The 25,009-nt window shown below is 46.7% G+C and overlaps 1 protein-coding gene across 1 annotated transcript; it reads left to right on the forward strand.

Annotated features, from left to right (window-relative positions):
* Nucleotides 1-216: 216 nt before the first annotated feature.
* On the forward strand, nucleotides 217-15,642 carry LOC116942140 (sodium channel protein 1 brain; the record flags this gene model as incomplete). The annotated part of the gene is made up of 7 exons (XM_032953747.2): nucleotides 217-390; nucleotides 2,307-2,579; nucleotides 3,962-4,015; nucleotides 4,961-5,098; nucleotides 5,898-6,011; nucleotides 7,811-8,081; nucleotides 9,439-15,642. Coding segments are annotated over 7 exons (2,160 nt in total), but the record flags the coding sequence as incomplete, so codon positions are not given.
* Nucleotides 15,643-25,009: the final 9,367 nt, after the last annotated feature.

Genomic DNA, 25,009 nt, shown 5'->3' on the forward strand with positions numbered 1-25,009 from the left:
TGCGTTTATGGTCCCCGCATTCAACCCACACTGGCCAGCATGACGATGTATGACCAAATAACCCACGTGACTTGCACGCCGTGCTTCATAGCTTATCGAATTCCTCCAGTCTAAATAAAGATGATTCTGCTGTGAAGGGGGGCCTTCATCCAGCAGTGAATTGACAAAGGGCTCTACACGGACTACACTTCAAGTGTACGAGAGGTGGCTTTCTGAGAGGGATTGTCCAACGTGGCCGTTGAGTTTGAACCATTGGGTGTCTGCTCCCACCAGGTGTCATGGTTGAATCAGCTAGCGAGTGCGGTGCCTGCCCTCAAGTCCCTGAGGTCTCTGCGCACGCTCAGGGCCCTGAGGCCCCTCCGAGCCATCTCCCGGTGGAAGGGCATGAGGGTAAGGCCCTCCCCCCACCTGTCCGTGCTGTTGAATACCAGGTTCATAGCTTTCCTTTTTGTTTGTCCTCTGCCCATAATGGACAACCTCTTTTCTCTCTGTAAAATAAATGCGCCCACTGTTTCTGTGCAGCATCTTGACGTGCCGTCGCGATTGGATGCCTCTTAAATCCTCATTGGATTGGATTGTGATGTAGAATTATGGTATGAGTGATATGCGAGACTGTAGAGTACTTTAGAAATTATCTTTTTTTATTTCTGACTTCCACAAATACTGCTGGGTTGCCAGATGTAATTGGCAAGAGCATTCGATAAATCATGAAATACAATAGTTGTAGAGTATTTGTTTGGCAAGCATGACTCTGCTAATGAGACCCATGAAGTTGACACTGGTCCAGACTTTGCTTGTGTTATTATCACATGCTGTTGGGTAATAATGGTGTAGAATGTCCACAGTCTACCAGATGAGCGCATTTTTACATGGAGAAATAATGGATCCAGCTTAATTTATTTATTTTGTTACCCATAATGCTCCACATCAGCCTGCAACAAGTATGTTTCTGAGGCTGCCAATGTATCTCATGGCTCAGAACTCTGAGCCAGCACTGCTGAGAGCTCTGGGTTAATATCTGGGTTTCAGCCACTGCTAAATAAAATCGGATTTGCAAGTGCATTGACTTTATTGTTTCTCCGGACAGCACACACAAATAACCGACCACGTTAAGTTTGGTGTTTCACTTCACTTGGTTAATTCCAGTTCTGTGAATAATAACAAACAAATCGAATTATGTAAACAAAAGTCTGGTAGTTGTAAACATGAAGTCGTGACAATGCTGGTGTGCCACACCCTTGTTGTCATGGATGAATATTTCAAATTGGCTGTCATGAGACAGACGTCTTGATAGCAGCGTGTAGATCAGAGATAGTTTAAAGGGATCTCAGAAGCACTGCAGTGATACCTGCCTCGGCAGGCAATTCTCTAACACAGGGTGAGGCACTGCTGTACCAGAGTTCTGAATGGACCCTTGGTCTCATGGCAAGGACACCGATAGCACAATTCAAAACAATTGGCAATAATAATTTTTTTCTTTCTTGTTTTAACTAACGATTAACTAATGTTATTATAGCAGGTTAGGCCCACTGAGCTATATAGCTCTTTTTCAGAAGCAAACTGGCCACAAATGAAAGCTCAACGAAGTAGCTTATCATGTGGAAATTTATATCAGCCAAATGTATGTTGAACTTCTTTCGCACCGTCATTAGCCAACCATGCTAAACGCATGTTCCTAAATGAGAACATGCAAACACCAAATATACAGGCGTCAGGGTTGAACCCATGGTCTCCTGCATTCCAGGCGAGGGAGTTTACAGCTCGCCATGGTGGCGCCACCGTGGAATTTTCGTGCTACTTGAGAGAAAGATGGCACATCACTGCAGGAATTTATTTTGGACTTGAGATGGCACTGTAACCAGTAAAAGGAAGCGATAAGCGACTTTCACAAGTCATTCGTCACACTCCCCTTTGCAGCCTTTGGCGATTGAAATATTTTTTGTTTAAATTACCATTTGCTGATAATTGCCCTTGATATTCAAGAGCCTTCAAAGCAAATATGCACGCACACTGCGGCCTTTTTTATCTTTTGTGTCTTTCAAATTTACCCATAAAAAAACACTTTAAAGGGATCACACGTTGGAATGTTTTTATAACCGGTCAAAAGTACCATTTACCAATCTAGCCTTTTTCTTCCCACACGCATGAAGTATGAAAACAAGACATATAGCAAGCAGCAAGCGGCAGCAGCATGCAGCGGCGGCGGCCTTACGATGAGCAGAACTATTACCGCAGATGGCGTCGTTGTTCACTATCGTCTCCCTTTACGTTTTCATTTATTTACAAGTCTCGTTCCCCGCGTGCAGTTGGTGGTGAACGCTCTGGTGACCTCCATCCCGTCCATCTCCAACGTCATGCTGATGTGCCTGCTCTTCTGGATGGTGTTCGGCATCGCCGGGGTGCAGCTCTTCGGAGGGAAGTTCTTCCGCTGCATCGACGCCGAGGGCAACCGCCTGCCGGCCACGGAGGTCGCGAACCGCACGGTGTGCGAGAGCCTCGCGGCCGAGGGCTACCTTTGGGTCAACGCCATCATCAACTACGACAACATCCTCTCTGCTTACCTGGCTCTCCTGCAAGTGGTAAAGGTGGCAGCGGCAGCAGGGAGTTGCCCTCCTCCCCCCCCCCCACCGCCAGCGCTGGCTTCTTTGTCGTTTTGACAGCGGAAGAGAGATTCATGTCCAACGAGTCTGTCCTCGAGCAAAAATGTTCGCGGTGTGGCTGGACGCATTCGGTTTGTTTTGCGGTGTGAAAAAACTAAGCTTAATCTGTCCGGCTGCGAGCCGGTCAGTTGGTCACAGTACTTGCTTTGATTAAATTTTGGTCACAGAGTCAAGAATTGGTTCACTCTGACCAGGAGAAACCAGGCACCCATAGTGTTGAAGTTGAGTCATGGTGGCGTTGATGATGAGCTATGAACCAGGGACCTATAGCAATGATGATGCATTATTCAGTTTAACACGTAGGAGGCTTTCGTGACCTATATCATCTATAATATAGCTTTTTTGGGGTTAGATCGCGTAAATATAAATGTGTCATTAAACCCGCCACCACCCGACACAGCCAATTAGTAAGGTTTGTCACGTAAACAGAACATACCAATTCGTTACTAGTACAGCACACCGGTTGTGTTGGAGAGCAAATCTACAAAATTTACAATCGCAGTACGACGTTTCACCAGTAATTATAACTAGCATCTTCAGGCGGATGATATTATGGATGATGAATAATGTGCAACCTGTGACCTTTGACCGAGATTAAAAACAATGACCATTCTTTATTTACTTTAACGCGTAGGTGTTTACGACCAATAGCGTGATTCATAATTGTGTTTTGAGTTAGATTTTATAACTAAATAAAATTGTAAAAAAATACCAGTATTTGGATTGTAACTTATGTAATCCAATAGTTTACCAATTTTTTCATCAACATTTTTATTTTGCTAATGTTCCATCTTTTAAACCTCATCAGGCTTCAGGTCACTCATGCAGTGCAGTTTTATTAAGTTATAATTTATATCAAATTAAAGATAAAGGCTGCTACAGGCATTCCTCAATATACAGAACGGATACGTTCCTGGAAAGTTGTCCGTTTAGCGAAATTCCGAAGATCTCACCCTATTTTCCCATTGACGCCTGTTACAGAGTTAATCAAAATAAGTCACGGGAAATCAGTATAGTGTGAAAAACACACAAACCACCTAGAGCCGCATCAAGCGCACATTAATAGTTTAGGGATTCAAAATTTCTGAAATGCAAATTTAATGTACTTCATATCGAATTTGTCCCCTTAATTTATAAGTTACGTTACATCGACATTCCATGAAGTTGCCGTATAATGAGAGATGACTGTACTGCTCCTGACTTATTCTGCCATAGTTCAGTTGCTTCAGGTGAGGAGAGAGAGATGATGGCCATGTACGCAGCGGAACCTTTCTCTGAGTGTCATGTTAATGCTTTGACAGGCCACGCTCGAAGGGTGGATTGAACAGATGGCGGATGCCTCGGATTCGACGGGGGTAAGCCCACTGCCAAGCGCATGCCTCACTCTAATTTCGTTTTAGTGGCGCAATTTGTGCATTCATTTCCAACGAACAAAGAAATATACCGGGTAATGAAGCACCACATCCTAGTTACACAACACGACCGCGACTTGACCGGAGTTCCATTCCAGTGTCACCGTGCAGTAAGAGGGGGCCACCTTTTAGGTCGACTAGGCCAAAAACTATTGTCCCCGACAAGGACCCTCTTGTCAGGTCGACTCAACCTGCAGTGGGTGCTCTCTCTGAGGAGTACCCTCGGGTCAACTCAACCCCGAACCGACGGTGCTTGCAAGTGCTCGGGGAAAGATAAAAGCATTTGAGCGCAGGGAACGGTTTCTTTTGCCCGAATGTGCTGTGCCCAAGCTCAAGTGCCCCGCACGCACTCACTCAACTCGCGCACGTGTTTACACCGCCCTGCCTCCGACACGCTCCATCGTAGCTCACGACCGAAGCATCTTCTCCAATTGCCACTGCGTGATTTTTTTTGGTTGTTGTTTGTTCTTGCTTCATATCTGCGAAACTCGCTTCGGTGGGCGAAGGGAGGGTATAGGGGGAAATAGGCGAGGGTGGGCGGGGGGAAGGGGGAACGTTATATATATATTAAAAAAATAATTGTGAAAACATCTTCAATTCGCGCAACAGCGCTTGGGTTATTTGCGCTGCAAATGGCACGTGACACCGACACGAGGCGACGGCGTCTTGCACGCGCGCCGCTGATAAGCGACCTCATTCTGACCTGAACCAAGCGTGCCTGCATGTAATTATCTCGAAAGTTAAACACTGGGGAGAGTGAACTGGAGCGAATGCTACTGAACAGTGACCTCAGACTCGGTAATCAAGTCTACATCGTTCAATCAAGGCGGTGATGCCAAGAGCAGGTAATGGACTATGAACGTGAATGAGTCAATGTTTGAATTGCAGGTCGATCAACAACCATCTTACAATGCCAACATCTACTCCCAGATGTTCTTCATCATATTCGTAATCATCGGATCGTTCTTCATCCTCAACCTCTTCATCGGAGTTGTCATCGACAACTTTAACTCCGTGCACAAGAGGGTAAGCCTCTGATTGCATTTGCTTCCAGTGAGGCAATCGCCCAAAAATGACCTCTTTGTTCCCTCCGGTGATTAATCCACACGCCAACCCAAAACATTGTTAATGCAGCAAATCGATTCACTTCCATTACATTATACGCTGTCATAGCGGGGGGGGGGGGGGGGGGGTGGAGGAGGGGGGGGCAGGCGGGCTGTTTGTTTCAGACGCCCATAGGAAGAAATTATTTTGTTTTGAGAACCTTATTTGAGAATGTGTTTGCAGCAAGTTATTTTATTGAAGGGTTGCCTGGGGAAGTGGGGCACGGGGGGAAGTGAGGTGAGCAAGAGAGCAAACGCGGTCATTTTCATCGCACTCTCTGTGGCGCGCACGTGAAAATAAATAAAAATCGCTCGCGCTGCTCCGTGTAGCGGTAGATTTTTGAGGAGCCAGCCTGACCGGCGTGATTTCATTTTAGTCCGCCTTTTTATTGAGGTGTTGAGAATTCACGCCGTCAGCGAATCGGCGGATTTTCACGATACGGGCCGCGGTGCAAAGCAAACAGTGGACGCTTGCCTCGTTTTCACCGCCCCGTTTGCATTCTCAATGTTGCCCGCGTCGTTTCGCACGATTCCGTTTGACCCACGAGCCGGTCGTTGCTCGCGTTAAAATGTTGCGGCTTGCACGCGCGCGCACTTCGATGCAATGCACCCTGCGTCTTAAGAGTCGACTTTGATTGATTATTGAAGCGACGCGTCGTCCCACGCTCGCATATTTGCATCCTCAAGCCGTGCCTGGTCACTGTCCTTCGCGATTGTTTCAGTCTCACAAGGAAGGTGCGCTGATGGCACTCCTGACAGAAGATCAGCAGAAGTTCTACAAAACCATGCGACGGCTGTACAGGAGCAAGCCTTCCAAGAGCATCCCGCAACCCCAGGTCTCCACTGTCACGCGGCACGCTAAACCGAGCGCATGGAAAAGCAACGGGCTGCAGGGGGTTGGTCATGGTGGTTTTAGCGTACTGCGATTCGAACTCAGAAACCTAAATGCGATACCCAACCATTGCCCGCATCAGGGGCGAGTGATGTCTTAATTGATGCCGTCACCAACCCTCACTTCACCAGCCAACGCTGTCCTGTGTGGTGAAGTATGACTAAACAATCTCCGTGACCAAAAAGTACGCGGAGGTCTTCGCTAGTGGATTGATATGGAACTGATAACTGCTATTATCAGAATCTGTATTTAGACTGGAAGAATCCGATAAGCTATAAAGCTCTTTTTCACAGATGTCCAGGAGTTTACAGATGTCCAGTAGTATAGATACCACTATAGCAGGGGGTGTGCTCGAGTTCTTAGATTAAAGAGGAAAATTCCAAAATGATCCCCTTGATACGAAATTCTGGACGTTCAGAAAATATCCTTATTTTACCTATTTGAATCCAGAGGTGTCATCATGGACATGACGTCACTTCTGCTCTTTTACCACCAAAAGTAGTGTTGTGTGGCATCATGTGACATTACTGTTGCTGGCACGAAGACATCTTACACCCCTACCCATTGAAAATGAGCCAAAAAAACCCAAAAGTATCTGAAAATTGGCAATTTTAAAAATCAGAAAAATAGGAAGCTACCTTTTAAAAATGCTAAATTCATCCCAATACTGAGGTATCCTGATGGAGAAACAGTTCCGGGATTTGGAATTTTTTATTTCTAGTTCATTAAATTGCATCGGCAAAGGGTTACTGTAAGACGTGTGTCTAAGGTGCTAAAGGTGTCAACGTGAGTCCCATGGAGTGATGCCAGCTGAGAGCTGACGACATGAGGGGCACGCCACGGCTCCGCAGCTCTTCTGCGACATCATGCAAGCATCAGAATCAGAATATTTATTAATACTGGAGGAATCCGATGAGCTATGAAGCTCTTTTTCCACAGATGTCCAGCAGGAGGGGGTCAGCAATACAAAAACACGATAGAAATGCAAAGTTTTCGAAAGGTAAACAAAAAATATATACAAATAAAACTAAACTATGTTCATGTTCCAGAAACGACCTGGCCACAAATGATGGCTCAACGAAGTGGCTCATCATGTGGACATTTGGAACAGCAAAATATAACGTGCGGCGAGATGAGTGCTCTTATTCCTCGAGATTAGCCATTGGATTTCAACACAACGGAAGCATTTGTTTAGTTTTTAATGACTCAGTCGAGGTTACCTCGCTTTGTTACCTTAAAGTATAGCCGCTAAGGTTTCGGGCACTCAAGTATAAGTTAAGCGTTGCGTGAAGCTCTCCGAGATGCTTATTGTGATGCGAATCGAGCTCCGTAAATATCGGTCGCTCGATCGAGTGGCACGCGAGCAGCAACGGGCTGTTCGTCGTCCCACGACGTGGTGTACGTACGCGTGTCGCGTACGTACACCACGTCGTGGGACGACGTGGTACGCGCGTCGCGTACGTACACCACGTCGTGGTACGCACGTCGTGGTACGCGCGTCGCGTACGTACACCACGTCGTGGGACCACGTGGTGTACGTACGCGCGTCGCGTACGTACACCACGTCGTGGGACGACGTGGCGTACGTACGCGCGTCGCGTACGTACGCCACGTCGTGGGACCACGTGGTGTCGTGGGACGACGTGGTGTACGTACGCGCGTCGAAATTCGTCGGCGCCGTGCGTTGCCAACCGTGCTCATCGGAGTGGCTCATCGTGGTTCCGCCGCGACTCCCACTTTCAGAATCGTGTCCTGAGGTTCTTCTACCTGCTGGTGCACCGCCGGCTCTTCGAGTACATCTCCACTGCCGTCATCTCCCTCAACATGGTGATGCTCGCTTCAGAGCACTACAAGCAGAGTGAAAGCTTCACCAACATTACCAAGATCATCAACCTGGTATTCACGGGCCTCTTCATGCTGGAGGCTGCGCTGAAGATCCTGGGGAATCGAATCCACTACTTCCGCCAGCCGTGGGACATCTTTGACTTTTTTGTGGTGTGCATCTCCTTAACAGGTACAGCGCTGATCGGTGGTCAGTTCAGCTGTGCGCTGTCTGTTTAGTCTGTCTGTGGTGTCCACGACGTCTGCCTGCGATGTCTGTCCATGATGTGTGTCCGTGTTGAGTGTCTGTGATGTCAGTCTGTCATGTCTGTGAAGGTTGTCTCTTGATGTCCGTGATGATGTCTGCGCATGGTTGTGTGTAGTTCATTGTGGTGCCAAGAGTTTGAGCAGTTTTGGAACAATGCACGACAACATATTAAACGTGTGTAAGCACGCATTTAGGTTGTAATTTTTCGTTGTACTTTAATTTTCCTACTAGTTAAAATTTCTATTTGTGTTCATGCATTGCACCCTGTATATTGCCAACAGTTGTCGGATATAATTGCTGCTGTGCCTGCTATTATTAAATTACTGTGAACAGTAATGGATTTGCTTTGCTGGGGTGGGAAGACGTTTCGTAGAAATAATCATGTTAAACTTGTAATAATATTGTTATTTATCCAACAAATCTCACTCGGCCTCGGATTATTTTCACGAGCATCCTGCATTGAGTGTTTGGCGAGTACCAGAGCACCCAGAGAAACCCCGCTCCGATGAGGGGGAAATACTCAGAGCTACGCACAGATGAATAAAAAACATCAATCTCTGTACTGCAGTCTCCTGGCCAACTCGTAGCCCAAGCATGCAACACCTGGTATTCCCATGCAGTTTCCCATCCAGGTACTAACCAGGCTCAACTGATGAAAATGGGCACATTCAGGGAGATGTGGTTATGGAGTCAAATAATTATATGGGCCAAATTGACCAAAACTAACAATTGCTCAAAAAATTCTGAGTAGTAATGAGGTTTGAGCATACGTGTGTGTGGGGGGAGAGCGGTAGTGTAGTGGTTAGCGCGCTTGCTATGAACCCGGAGACCCGGGTTCAATTACTGCTCACGGCCAACACCAGTGCCTACTATTTGAACCTGTTCTGGGCCTCCCTTAAGTTGACTCAACCTCAAATGAGTACTTGGTATGGTGTGAAACACCACTGGAGAGACAAAGGTGGACCGGGCATGGTGCTTGCCACCCAAGTCTGTGTGTGTGAGTGTGTGAGGGGGATGGTGAACTGCGCTACAAACCCAGCGACTTGAGTTCCATCCTGGGCCAGCATCAGTGGCGAATATCTGAACTAGTCCTGGGTGTCCGATAGCTCCACTCAGCCTTAAATCAGTGCCTGACGTGGTGTGTAAACATAGGCATTCATGAGACAGAGGCCTCGCTGACACCACTTGACCCAAGAGCTTGCTGAAGGCCACGCGAGGGAACTTCGCCTTGCTCGTGGCGCACAGCGAACCGCCCTCATCGCGTTTGTGTCCCTGTCCGCAGAGATCGTCCTGGAGACCATGGCATCACAAGTTAACTTCTCGCCGGCGATCCTGCGCGTGTTCCGCGTGGTGCGGCTCGTCCGCCTGCTGCGCCTCATCCGCTCCGTGGAGGGAATCCGCAAGCTCATCTACACGCTCGTCATCTCGCTGCCAGCCCTCATCAACATCGGCCTCCTCCTCCTGCTCATCATGTTCATGTACGGCGTCCTCGGAGTGAGCATCTTCCGCGATCTGCCCTACAGTGGCTCCATCACCAACATGGTGAACTTCGAGACATTCGCCAACAGCATGACGCTCCTATTCCGGCTCAACACGGCCGGTGGCTGGAACGACGTCATGGGCTCCGTCCTGGGCACCAAGACGCAGAACGCCATCCTCGTCATCGCGTATTTCACCACCTTCGTGATCTTTAGCAACATCATCATCATAAACATGTACGTGGCCATCATCCTGGAGAACTTCAACGAGGCTCAGGAGCAAGAGGAGACGGGGGTGACGGACGACGACATCGACATGTTCTACCGCGTGTGGGGGAAGTTCGATCCGTTGGCCACGCAGTTCCTGGCCTGCGAGCAGCTGCCCAACTTCTTCGACGCGCTCAAGAGGCCCTTCCGCATCCCCAAGCCCAACACGGTGAAGATCGCCGCCCTGCAGCTCGCCATCGTCGAGGGCAACAAGGTGCACTGCCTCGACGTGCTCAAGACGATGACGCGCGTCATCTTCGGGCGCGTGGTCAAGACGGAGCACCTGCGCCAGCTCAGCAGGCAGGCGCAGGAGAAGGTGATGCGGCGCTTCCCGCTCCGCAGGATCATGCACGTGGTGAGCACCACGCTGGCGCTGCGGCGCGAGGAGAAGGCCGCGCACGTCATCCAGCGAGCGTTCCGCCACTGGCGCGGGCACCAGGGCCAGGAACCGAGGGGGTGCCGCACGTCCCTCCGCTCGCGCCGCGGGGGCGGCTACCGCGAAGGCCCCAAAGGCGCCGGCGCCGACTCCACCGGAGGAGGAGGAGGAGGAGGGGGAGGAGAAGGAGGAGCGGGGGTTGACTTCTCGGAGGTGGTGAGCTGCTGCAAGGTGATGAACGGCTGGAAGGTGAAGAGCTTCGCGAGGCGCCGATCCACCGTCAGGGATGCTACGTGAGCGGCAAGGCGTGAGGAGTTGGGCACGAGCGCGTTCAACCGTCGAGCGATTAAACGACGCTGTTAATGAAGAGTGCGACAGGGCCGCGCTGGTTTCAAGCTGTATTTACTCTATAATAGAGGTTTTGGGGTTAGATCGCGTAAATATATCAAATGTGTCGTTAAAACCCGCCACCACCCGACACGGCCAACTAGTAAGGGTTGTCACGTAAACAGAACGTGGCCAATTCGTCACTAGTACAGCACACCGGTGTGTTGGAGAGCCAAGCCACAACATTTACAATCTGAGTACGACGTTTCGCCAGTAATTACAACTAGCTTCATCAGGCGACACATTGTATGGTTTAAATGACACATTTTATATATTTACGCGATCTAACCCAAAACCCTATATTATGGATGATATTGGTCGCGAAAGCCTACATGTTAAACGTTTCACACCTGATGATGATTGCTTGTGTTGCAGTCGAAACGTCGTGATAATTTTATTGTTTTATATTTGTATTATTTTATTGTTTCCCTTCTACATGACTTTACCGAAAGAACCAAGAATATGTTTTAAACGTATTTACTCTGTTTTTAAAGTGTGGAATTTATGTGCAATGTGTGTGCGTGCGAGTGTCTATATTTGTATGCTGAACGGACGTAGGCCGAGTAATTAGTTTGTCTACAGAAATTAAATGTACGCATTCTGTTTGATTCAATCCCGTTCTTTATTTGATGAATTTCCACATTTCGGAGTCATGGTTTGATTCAACCGTCCCGTATTTTGCGTCTTGTGGATTGTAGTCTCGCTCGTGCTGTTCATAGATTTTTTTGTGCATCTCGTCTGTACGATTTTGCTTGCTATATTAGCTTAATTGCAATATTACCAAAACAATACATAGGCTAAGTGATTTCTTGCATCATAGACAGACATCAGGTGGTGCAATTTTTTTTCTTACAGCCCTGAGCCAGTGGTGGAAATTCCACATTTCTATGACAAGAGTGAATCAATCCATACAAAGGACAGCCAATGTTGAATTTACACAAAGTGGTCCCCATTGTATCGATTACAGAGGGATGATGGGCTGAATCAACTTCCAACCAGGATTCTTTTACTTCGCACGATCTGATTGTGGTCCAATCGCTATACCACTGAGCCACCTAGCCAGTTGTGTACAATTTCCTTAAAAAATAAATGGTCGATAATTGTCACGTGCACAATTCCACTAACGTTACCCAGTGCGTACACACCCGCAGATGCAATCGTGGTCGTGCATTGTACTGCTGAGGACACTGCCACGACTACACAGATGGTAGGCTTCTCATCCAATCCACAGAGTTATCTTCTTTCAGCTTACTGGATATTAGCACAGAGAGGTTCCAGCCTACCAGGCCTGAGTAAAGGCTTTTCACGGTCACTGCATAGGTGACACGGTGAAGCTGACCTTTGTGATTATTATTATAAAGCTAATAGGGAAACAGTGATGTTGTTTCCTCTATTAAAGCACGTCATTGTCCTTTGTTGGTAATCCAAGATGTGCAGACTCTCGGGCAGGCGCGGAGTTGGGGGTGGGGATCAAAATAGCTGCCTCGGGCACAAAATCTGCGAGAGGCGCCAACAATTGTACAGAGTACGACCACGTCGGGTTTTTTTCTTTTTCACTTAATTTTACAGATGCGTCACAAAGCGTGCATGTAATGAGTATCAAGACAAAGATCCCCCGTGTAGCCTTAACAGACCGTTGGGGCAAGTGCTGTTCGTGTGCCGTGCCCGGCACGGCACACGAAGGAGTGGGTGGCCAGCAACCACGCCCGGCCGCCTTTGTCTCCCTCGTGGCGATATTTACACATCGCACCAGGTACTCATTTAAGGCTGTGTCGACCTCGGGGAGGCCCAGGACCGGTTCAGAAAATCGTCACTGGTGTTGGCCGTGAGCGGGAATCGAACTCGGAGCGTCGGGTTCCTAGCGCAGCACGCTCACCGCTCCACTACCGTAATGAATAACACACACACGTGAGTCACATGATTAATAGCACACACACGTGAGTCACATGATGAATAACAAATGGCAAAAGTTTGTGGGGCTTTTACCAAAAGATGATTTTCACGGGGCACAACATTCTTTATTCATCCACAGGACAAATTTACATTTCAGCCTAGGCCTGCTTCCAGACACAAACACAGGCCTGAAAATTATATCTATAATATAATCAAGCAAATTGGTTGCTCTTGGTGGAGTGGGTACGCAAAGTTTCACGCACTGCACGATGAACCTGGCAACCTGAGTTCAATTCCCTGGCATGGCCAACTTCGATTGAGAGTCCTATACGCACTAACCCGCACGATGAAGTTATGGTCAAATAACCACCATTTAACCGAAATAGCACACACACATACACAGAAAGGCCTTCATCCAGCAGTGGATTAACAAATTGACTCTGGGTAGACCGCCCAGCTGAAATGTTCTCGCGTCAACATTGCTTTTCAACACTTGTCGAGAGCTTTGCGAACTGCCACTTTTGGTGCCAATCCACTGCACGAGAAGCGGACGACGCTGCACCTCGGGGGGTGGGTGAGTGGGTGGGTGCGGGGGGAAGCTTCCGTGCGCACAAGCGAAGCGGGCGCCGAGTGTCTGTCCGGAGAGAGACGTTATTCTGTGCACACGCGACGGCGCTCTTTGTCACGCAAGCGATGGCCTCGTGACAGCGCGAAAATATTCCACTGCTCAAATTCTAAGAAGCGTCCTGGAGGCCACGCTGCTGTCTCGGAACCGATGCATTGGTGAGTCGGCGTTCACTCCTCGTGCCAACTGTCCACGTCATGCCTGGAGTTTGCTGGTTATTTCTCTCGCGTTGGCGTTACAATTGGTAATGTATTTATTTAACAGCAGTCGCGGCCGCCAGAGGTGACGCTCATGGGTTAGCCCATGACCTTTGTGAGTCGGGCACATGGTACAAAAACACTTATCTTGATACCTGCGATTCATTGAAATATGAATGTTTGTTTGGCCTTCATTCTGCCTTTAACTCGAGAGTCGTAAATAACACAAGGATAAGCATTTTAGGAAACATCTGCTCGAAAAATCCCGTTTTCCATGATACGCGTTTGTGTTTTTTTTGAGAGGACATGACCTGACCTGGAAAGCGGGCGAAAACCTTCATTGGAGGGAACGCCTCGTAACAGCTGGGAAATTAAGATAACAACAACAACAATACGTCATGAATGCGACTCATCTGCTGTGTTTTACCAATGCACGTTAAACCGCCTCGTCCACGAGTAGCCTGCTACATGCCCTCCTGATCATCCCTAAGTATGGTGAAGCCGATATTTTGCTGTCACGTTGCATCCTCCTGCTGCCTAATGATCGGCCACAACCTCAGCTCTGTGCGGCTGACCGTCCGTTCTTGAAGACCGCAGGGGACGTGCACTCACCGAGAGAGTTATGGCTGGTGTGTATGCTGCGTGTAGCGTTGTGTACGTTTAGTTTAGCCGTTTATCTATCTAACGGAGTGGACAGAGGTGGGCAGCAGCGGTTCGCACATTGCTCCACAAACCTGGCCACCTCTCCTGAGTTCAATTCCCCGCCATGCCTGAACATCACGGGCGGGTGACATCTAAACCGGTCCTGGGCCACCCCTTAAGTCGACTCCACCTTCCATGAATGAGTACCTGGCGTGGCATTTAAACATTAGCACTGTACATCCTCACGCACTGTGCTGGCCTTAGTAGGTGCGCGCTAATAACATTCACCCCCAAAGTATATACGACGATGCGAGATATATTCGTGGTGAAGCTGTGGAGCGCTGCCTATTGTTTTAAATTGGGAGGCAAAACCGCACAGAAAGCGCAAAAGATTCCCAATGCTTGCTTCTCACAACGGCATCCAACGCACACACACACACCCATTGTGCGGAGCAAGGTGACACTGCAGGACCACATATGGTTGCCACCTGTCCTGATTTTCACAGGATCGTCGTCTTGTTGAGGTAGCTGGCCTGGGACGTCTGTAAGTCTCCCCGGGGACATTTTATTCAACATTCCTGGGTTTTTTTTTTCCACTTGCATAATGATGATGATGATTATTATCCACAGCTCATTTACGTTTGGTTCCATCCTCTGGTATCTTGAAATACCGTATTCTTGACAATTCCCTGTTGCACTTCTGAGATGACAACCCCTAGGGTCATATGACGTGTTCACCTGGACTCGGGGCACATTTTATTCCCGTTAAGGGAGATGCAACCCAAATCAAACAAGTAGCGTTGTCTTGCAAATACAGTTACGTACCATGCTGTCTGACATGAGTTTGGAGCTTTAACGATCATAGTAAAGACTCTAAAGTCATGGACAAGTGTGTAGACATGCCATGCTCTGTATTAGAATGCATGCTTATGGCTTTTTTCTTTCACGAACAAAGATTCCAATTCGTGTTAGGCAAACCCAGGGACAACATAGTCTGGAAGTATATACTCAAGATAGGATGCACGTCTTGGCTGTGTCTGCCTTTACGCAATTAGAAAGTGGAGGTGCAGCCCTGCAAGAGCTTACTCAAGCCACTGCAGGTTTGTCCACTCGGTGGAGCTCCACGGAGCCCCAATCGGTGGCTATTTTTGTTGTCCCCTTTCATGCTGATCCAGATGACTTGGAAAGGATCCTTTAAGTAAATGCATGCATCCACCTGGGCTGTAAAACGTGGAAGTGATCGGCAGGGGTGAGGACAGATGAATTTACCACCGTTGGCACAGATACATGGCTTGTTCTCTGTTTTAACGGAGAAAATACTGCACGTACATTAGAAATCTTTTTCTCGTGAAACGCCGTCTTAAAAAAAACTACGGCTTATTTTTAGCGCAGATAGTTTGCAGTTCTAATCCAGTGTTAGTGCTTACGGGGGTGAAGTATTTTCTATTTTCGGGGTGATGCAACGTATCCTGAAGAATGTGTTTTGTGAAGCCCCGCGGTGTGTTTTGGTTTGTCTAGCGCTTGGCGTAACGGGTCGTTTTCGCTGTGGGTGTTTCATCATTGTCGGGGTACGTTTTTTTTCTTTCTCCATGACATTTAAAATAAAGGCTTTGATTCCTCATTTGGATTACGAGCGTCTGTCGTTTAAAGTAAACCGGTACACGTTTCACCTGAAGATCGGAGAATCTGAAAGATTTGGCGAGCGCCGAATCAATAGCGAGTCAACGATCGTGACCGCGAATGAAATATCCGCGACCCCTCGGCAGCAGCCGCGACTGTGTAGTTCAAGCTCGACAGGGCTCCATTTTACACCTGTGGAGCGGTGGATGTCTGCCTCGTTTTTTATTGAATAATCTTATCACCCTCATCCAAAGCGGCGGCAACCAAAACAACAAGAAGAGCCAGTTTTTTTCGAATTCGGTAAAAAAATAACCCCCCCCCCCCCTCTCAATATTATAAGAGCCACAATGCATGAGACGGTGGTTCCTTACTAAATGACGGTCACGAAGCAGCCCTCAATGAGCCACGTGCGGTTTGCCGACCCGTGACCTCATCCAAAACAGCCATGCATTGTGACGTATTTGTTTTTAATATAAAATAAACAAACAGCTGCCGTTTGTTGATATATACATAAACACAAAATAAAAAGTGGTGGCCTCAAATGTTATTTTAGGACCACCGGTGTTGCAGCGTTCTGTTAAACGAGACGAGACAAAGCCAGTGGCATTTGTCCACTGGGCCGCACGTTTCTGATGTGATTAATGCAGTCGAAACTGGCGATGCCGTGGAAAACATTGGTCTGGAATGTCGATGGCCTGATATACCTGAATTTAATATGTATTTATTATTTATTTTATGTATGTATGTATGCATGCATGCATGCGGTGGAACAGACTCTTCTCTGTGAATTTCTGTGTCTGTATATACACACGTGTCAAGAATACAGATTAATGTATCATTGGCATCGGGCGCTGCATTTGCAGTCTTTAGTCATTGGTCAACTCCACATTCCTATGACGGGGATCGGTTGCCATCCCTGCGCTTGTTTGATGCATTGCGGTCACCAATCCAAGCGCTCACTCTCCAGGGTCAACGCTGCTTAGCTACTAAGATCGGGGCGATATAGCGATGATGAGATGGTCACAGGGGAAGAAGCCAATGACGGTTGAGGTTCCGGACGTCGCTAATTGCCGGTGCTCAATCAGTGCTCGTTAACAAAGTGGCCTGCGTGCCCACCCCACGTGTGTGTGATCGTGGAGACTCCTGGAGGGAAAGGCCCCTGAACGAATTCAACTGTCATCCCTGTCAGACGAGGCTCGCGTTACACTCAGGCTAAATATGCCGGGCGTTCATTCCAAGTCACTTTGGCCGTGCGTCGTGTTATGGCGCAGGTGGGGCAGGTGACATGAGTGCACCGATAGGTCGGCTGAGCTAAACGCGACTATTCTCGCATTATTTATTATTTTATTCTGTTCTAGATTTGAAGCTTTCGTGACTGCAAGGATCCATACTCTTTGGTTCTATTCGGTAAAGTCACGTAGGTAAAAAAATAAAACAACAAAAATCACGACGTTTCGGCCACAACACAAGTGGCCTTCATCAGGTGAAGGGACCAGACTGTCTCGAGGACAGCGCTGGAGTGGCCGAGACAGTCTGGTCCCTTCACCTGATGAAGGCCACTTGTGTTGTGGCCGAAACGTCGTGATTTTTGTTGTTTTATTTTTTTACCTACGTGACTTTACCGAATAGAACCAAAGAGTATTTTATTCTGGTGCGTCAATGGAAATCTCCTTGTAGCTTCCAATGAGGGTGTGTGTATGGTATTGATGAAGGTAGTCCCATATATTGCATGTCGTGTTATTGCCAGTTACATCTAGTGGTCGAGCAGGATTTTTTTTTAATATGAGCGTATTGGTGGTAAGCCGGTGCGCAGTATAAAGAAGCACATTAAAAAAAAATATGTATTTGTTTTCCCACGATTCGCAACCCGGCCAGAAAATGTTGCGGGGTGGTTTATCAAAATCAGTTATCGTGATGTCGAAGCAGTCGGAAGGCGAATTTCAGTTCAAATTAAGATTTTCGACTGTTTTTGAGTACCGGTGCATTGTACTGAACTGGTGTATTAGTCTAGAGTTTGCTGGCTCTAACAAATGCTGCGTTGATAGTGTTGGTCTGGAGAGCCAGTATTCTGATGGACGAAGACATTATTTAGTATTCACAATGTGAAAACATGGAATAATTGTGTTCATATTATGAGACTTCTAAGGAAACTCGCTATGTTATCAGAGGGTAGTTGCCCTCGCAATGACTCTACTGGCCGTGTGTGCAGACTTTGTCACATGATGCGACAGCCGCTGAAAGAGGAAATTAATAATGCTATCGTATATATATTTGTTCCTCCACATCACAAATATATAATAGATTTTATTCTCGCATTTACCATCAGCCACGTAAACCTTCTAGGAGCGAATGATATCACCAGCACAAAGAAAACTCTGGATCGGTTTCAACATTCGGTGTCTGCATCGGCAGAGCCAGGCTTATTCGAACCAACGTGGGTTGATCTGTCAGATATTTTGGAGGGCGAAGACTTTCTCTGTAAAAAAAATGTCTGGATACTTGACATGTGTTGTTGTTGTGTTATGTAAACAGGGGGCTCGTCCACTGAGGACCTATCGGCACTAAACATAGAAACGGACAAACACCGATGCTTACGCAAACACGCGCGTCGCCGGCTTCCCGTGACAGTTGGCTACAGCAGGGCTTCCCAACCCACATTCCTCGCGACCCACCACAGCCTAGCCTTCTCCGTGTTTACCAGTCTTCTCCGTGTTTACCAGTCTTCTCCGTTCACAAGAACAAACCCAAGCTGCAACGCGCTGCACGCACCGGATGAACCCAGAATGGCCTGGGTTCAATTGCCGACTTGGGTGCCGTTCTGTGTGGGGCTTGTATGTTCTCCGCCTATTCCCTAGGGCCTCTGGTTTTCTCCTATCGCTAAAACACACAGTGTAACAAGCAGTGACCAAACATCCCAATGCTGAAATAAAATATATCACCCATAAATTACTGAATCTCATTACACTGCTGTCAGAAGTTGGCAGGATCCTCCCAAAACAAGTCCTGAGACTCAGTAAGGCTTTCTTGGCTAAAACACGTAATGATGAATTATCCTCACTGTCATCAGCTACGACATATCCACTGTTGGATGAAGGCCTCCACAAACCATCGCTATATATCATGGTCCTGCATTGCAATAATCCACCTCGTACCTGCACACGAGTTGAGTTTGATTTCCCAGGTATAGAGAAGACAATGAATACAATGAAAACCTGTTAATTGAAGTTATGTTTTCGTATTTTATAATGAGAGAACTCGAAGGGAACAGAATGATGACGTAATTCGACTACTCAAAACTATGAAGAAAGTTTCAAAATGCTTGGGCGTGACATAATCAGGGCTGGACGATGGTCCAGAATAACGACAACGGAGCGGCAACTGACAGTCAACGTCTTCGGATGGACACCTCGAGGAGATGGAGCCATGGCTTTTGTTTATTTTTTGCGGGTTTTTTTTCCATTATTTTATTGCAGGACTGACGAAGGAGGCCTTCGTTCAGCAGTGGATTGAGCATGACCGATGCTGACCATGATGATGAGGATGAACATTGAGAATCCATGGCACGGCTCCCTGCGGCCATACAAAACAGACCGCACAACATATAACGACGCAATGCCACCGATCCAAAGATACGAGGAAGGAGACATCACGGCGAAACGCGGCTCTGCCACTCCTCGTGACGCGGCTACGTGGCTTGGCCACCTGAATGTGACAATTCTAGTCTCGTTGCACTGCGTCGACATCAGCAGCAACACTACAAGAAGGAGAAGAAGAATATGGAGAAGAAGGTTGGTCTGTGCGCGGATGTTTTCCCCCGTCATGTTGCCCGCCGCGTTCGGGAGAGACACCAGCCCTGTGCTGTGCTCTTTGAGCCCCAGTTGCAGCCGTCTGTGTGACGGTCTCGGCGTGTTTACCTCAAACACGACCCCGACGGTTACAAAACAGTGTGCAGACTTCAATACTCTTATTTGTCTATTCAGTCACTGATTACGCACGTGCGTGCACAAGCGTGCGTGTCAATTTACGAGAACACACGCTTCGAGTATTTGCACGCAGGGGATGATCAGCGATTGCGATTCGTTCTGAACGAGTTGTAATTGTGTCACCGTTTAAACTCGCTTTTGAGCGGAGGGCTTTTTCAATGACACATTCGCCGGAGCGGTGGGAACAACAGGAAAAAAAATAAACGAACACGCGTGACCGTTGATACCAAATCAGAAATCAAGCAGAGGAAATTTGCATTCTTTAACAATGAGTAGCCACCGTGTTGTTGATTGAGTGCGCGAGCAACTGTTGGCAATGTCATTCCAAAGCCTTGATGCCCTTATAAATAATGTACATATAACAAATTACGCAGTCATAGCGGATTGGCAACGGTGCACAAACATAACAACAATGCACATATTCATCAATAAGACTGTCTTGAAAATAAATAAATTAATGATTGGCAACGTTGAGAACAATTTTGTAAATATCAGAGGCCATGTCAAATTTACTAAATATCACTAAATGTCAAATTCACTAAATGTCACTAAATGTCAAATTCACTAAATATCACTAAATGTCAAATTCACTAAATATCACTTAATGTCCAATTCACTAAATATCACTAAATGTAAAATTCACTAAATATCACTAAATGTCATATTCACTAAATATCACTAAATGTCGTATTCACTAAATATCACTAAATGTCAAATTCACTAAATATCGCTAAATGTCATATTTACTAAATATCACTAAATGTAAAATGCACTAAATATCACTAAATGCCATATTCACTAAATATCACTAAATGCCATATTCACTAAATATCACTAAATGCCATTCACTAAATATCGCTAAATGTCATATTCACTAAATATCGCTAAATGTCATATTCTCTAAATATCACTAAATGTCAAATTCACTAAATATCGCTAAATGTCATATTCACTAAATATCGCTAAATGTCATGTTCACTAAATATCACTAAATGTAAAATTCACTAAATATCACTAAATGTCAAATTCACTAAATGTCATATTCACTAAATATCACTAAATGTCATGTTCACTAAATATAACGAAATGTCACATTCACTAAATATCACTAAATGTCAAATTCACTAAATATCACTAAATGTCATATTCACTAAATATCACTAAATGTCATATTCACTAAATATCACTAAATGTCATATTCACTAAATATCACTAAATGTCATATTCCCTAAATATCAGATGGTATCAAGCTCCCACTCGAGGAGAGCTCAAAAGACTTCCTCAGGAAGGCACTTGGGCCTACTCTTCCACGCATGCCAGACGTCTTGTAAAGAGTGAGATTACCCTCACTTTACCCCACCACACATGACGTACCGATCGACAAACTGGGAAGCACACATTTACATCGCTGGGTGGACATAAGCCAGGGGGAGAGGAGGGGGGGGATGTCATAAACTTGCGCCGAGATTGCGACTGCCGCACCGAGAAATTGAATACGAACCAAGTGACCTCTGGCTCTCGAGTCCAGTGTGCTGACCATTACACCACCGTGACAGCATCCCATTAGCTTGTCTCATGTAGCATAGACTTTGTTTCAATCGGCATATATACTCCTGTATTACTACTATAATGAACCAATAATGTCTGTGTGTAACGTGCGTGACGTCACTCCACATGCCGCACTCCCCCCCCCCCCCCGTCATTAATATTCATGAGCGGGTGGATTTTTACACTCATGCAGAAGAAGGTTCAGCGGAAATATTTTTTTCGCAAATTCGCTTTAAGTTTGACGTTTCTTTATTGAAAGTGAATCTAATAAATAATTATACGCAGCAACAAAGTGGATTTGGTGTCTTTATTTATTTCTTCAGCACTTGAGACAAAAGGTAAGTCGAATTTATGCTTCTACATTATGGTAAAATAGATATTTCTCGGTGATTTGCCAGATATTGTATCGATTTTAAAATTAATTTCAACCCCAGCGACCGAAAGCAGAAGAAAATAAAGTTTCAGAGCAGTCAATTTGAACAAATTAAAGGTCAGTTATATACAGTGCTACAGTGAAGTGAGGCGTTTGATGACTTACTTTTGTGCAAGATTCATTGCCATTAATACAGTGCTACAGTGAACTGCAGTGAAGTGTTTGATGACGTACTTTCGGGCAAGATTCACTGCCATTAAATTTACACAAGACACAATTATACTTTGCTCAAAATTTTCGTAAATATTACAGCTTCCGCCCTAGGACGGGCAAACAAGCTCGTTATATAACAGACGGCGCAGTGGTGCAGTGTTGACGCGCAGTGGTGCAGTGTTGACGCGCTGCACTTTGCACTCGGCGACCCGAGTTGAGTTCCCAGCCATGGTTAACATCAATAGCGAGTGACGTCTGAACCATCGGTGGGACCCTACCCACATCCCCTTCACCACTCCGCAGTGACCAGTACGGTGAAGTATGGTCAACCAACCCCCCATGATCCACATGGAGTGGGGGGAGGTCAGCGGTGGATTGGGAAAGGGCTATTCTTTGGGTCTTTCGGTAAAGTCACGTAAATTGGTTCAAAGAAAATAACAAAAAACTACGACGTTTCGATCGCAACACAAGCGGTCGGCATCAGGATCCCCTCCCACCCCTTTTCCTACGTGACTTTACCGAAAGACCCAAAGAATATGAATTCGTGTAGTCACGAAAACTTTAAGTGAGAAAGGGCTGTCGAAAGCTGTTTAATGATGATCATCAGCTTAAATTAAACGTCGATAACTACGATTCATAAACTGGTTTATGTTGCGCTAGATCGTGTCGGTATGAAGTCAGTTAGAGCTGTAATCATCCATCAGCCGACACGGCCAAACAAATCGAGTTGTCACGTTGGCAAATGTGCCAATTGAATTTTTTTCTTCAAAAAGCCAGTTACGTCGAAAAGCCAGCACACTGACGAAATATTCCACTTAAGTGGTGGTTTATCAACTATGTCCTCAATACATCAGCTACATGATGTTAAATGAACCCTCAAATTTGTACAGATAAATCAATAGTACCAAAAATATACTTCAATAGGCCAGATCTTGAACCATGGATGTAACGGATATATGTGTATAAGACGTAGCAATTTAGAGGGGGCATTAGTTCATCTGAAGCCCCTCAACAATGTAAAATGTCTCGTCCAAACACGCAAGAGCACAGACAAACTTTCTACAAAACATTTTATTTTCATTTTCACAGAATGCTAAAAGGGAGCATTGTTCAAAATTATTAGTTACAAAATAATGACTGCATAGCTGTGGGAGGCCACACTTGTAGAAAATGAGACATTAAAATCAAGACACTGTAATGTGGAATAAGTACCTCCTGTAACATTTACTCTTTTGTTTGGGCAGCTATGTCTGCCAAAACAAAACGAAAGTTAAATTAAGAAAAGTAGTGAAAACTGGCAGCCAACGCTTGGAATGAAAATCACACATTTTAATCGCGCAGACCGCGAATGCGGGGGCTGAGAGAGTCTGGCAGGTTTTTTTTCTTTTGTTTACCGCCACCCAAGAGGGGTGTGCGCTGCGCTCGTTCTCGGGTTGACTTCATCGGAGCCGTCACTTTTGACACCACCCTCACACACACGGGGGGCGCTCCCTCACCTGCTGGAGAGAGGATCTCGGGCCTACCGGGAGACACGTCGTTTTTTTTTTTGGGGGGGGGGGGAGGGTGCCAAAGTGAACGAGGCAGTGCTGGATTTAATGAGCGCGCGTGACGACGAACAACGCCCTTGCGTTGATTTGCTGTGTGGAGAAAAAAATGACAACAGGCAAAGGTGCAGCCTTGCAATGTTGATTTTTTTTTGCTCACGCCACTGCTGGTAGAAGGGGAGGGAGCTCTGGAGAAGGCCCTACTGGAGGGTAGTTTGGCCTAGTCCTACACGCTGGCCAGACGCCTTGGAAGGAGAGGTGGATGTACCCAAACTTCACCCCACCACACGCCACCTGCCAGTCGACTGTGCTGCCCGCGTGTATACTGCTGGGTGGATCGAGGCGGGGGTGGGATGGGCTTTAAGAAGCCAGCCCCATTGATTCAGCTGCCGCACCGGGCGACGTAACTTGACCGGCGACCTCTGGGTAGCAGCAAGTCCAGTGCGATAATCATTGCACAACAGTGGCAGCTTCCTTCGTAACTTGGTCAAATGTCAACATTTATTTCGCATGTGGACATTGCTGAATGTGCCACAAACTGGTAACAGTTTTTTTTTTACGGCTTATTCATTTCGGTTTCCACAGATTCCAAATGGAACTATTTTTACACCTCAACCAAAAATAAGTGAATTAGGCCAACTTTGCGTAAACAAAAATAGTATTGTAGTCGGACCAAATATATTGCATGGGTAATAAGAATTATGATAATGTCCCTTCTTTATCCTGGAAAGCTTTTTGTGCGGGACAATCCTGTAAACGGATATTTTTTATTCCTATTCCATGAAGGAGCATTTTGGCATGTGGGAGAAAACTGGAGAAATCACACGCATATGAGAGATTAACACTCACAGCTTCTTGATCGAGATGGATAAATGTAGTAACGATCTCTGTCATTTAAGTACACTCCACACACAGCACCGTCTTATTTGGACACACAATATTGTATAAAACACTCATGGTTGAGAAGGGTTAAACTTCTAACGTGACATCGCAAGATCAAGGGAGATGGTGACGAATTGGGAAATGCCTTTATTCAAGCAGTGAATTGTTCATGGCTGCGACTGCTGCTCCTGATTATGATGATCAGGATGGTGAAACTGTTAATGATTTTGGCGGCAAGAAATAGGGGAGGGGACGCTAGCTTGCATTGATAATATAAAAAGATAAGTCGAACTCTGTCACCTGGCTCCTCCTCTGCGAACGCAGCAGCGGAAAATAAAGTAATAAGAGGGCTCGTCGTTAATGCTGCTGAATGGAGGGAGACACAGTGACGTGATGGGAACCAACTCCACCCCACCAGACGGAACGAATCGCTTGCTCAGCTCCGCTCGGCAAGGATGAAGTGGAGGCGCGCGCGCGCCTGCGTGTGCGCGTGCGTGCGTGCGCGCGTGCCAGTGGTGGGACTGCGTATAACACGCGCATACTGCAATTCACGCTCAACTTAAAAAGAAAAATCTGGCTCCACTCTTACGACCCATCCCACCTCTTCCCACCCCTCCCCACCCGTTCACCCCCTCGCCCACCCACCCACTCCAACCACCATCCTCTAGTAACGAAACGCAGCCAGACACCACCACCGCATGAGACCGCCCACCATCTACATCAGTGCTGGGGAGAGGCGAGATGGGTGGGGGGGAGGTGGGGGGGAGGTAGGTGGTGGTGGTGATGTGGATTTGGGGAGTGTGTGTATGTGTATAGGGGGTGTGG

The sequence above is a fragment of the Petromyzon marinus genome, chromosome 13 (assembly GCF_048934315.1).
Source record: "Petromyzon marinus isolate PM22_M1 ecotype Great Lakes invasive population chromosome 13, UKy_Petmar_22M1.pri1.0, whole genome shotgun sequence".
Lineage (NCBI taxonomy): Eukaryota > Metazoa > Chordata > Hyperoartia > Petromyzontiformes > Petromyzontidae > Petromyzon > Petromyzon marinus.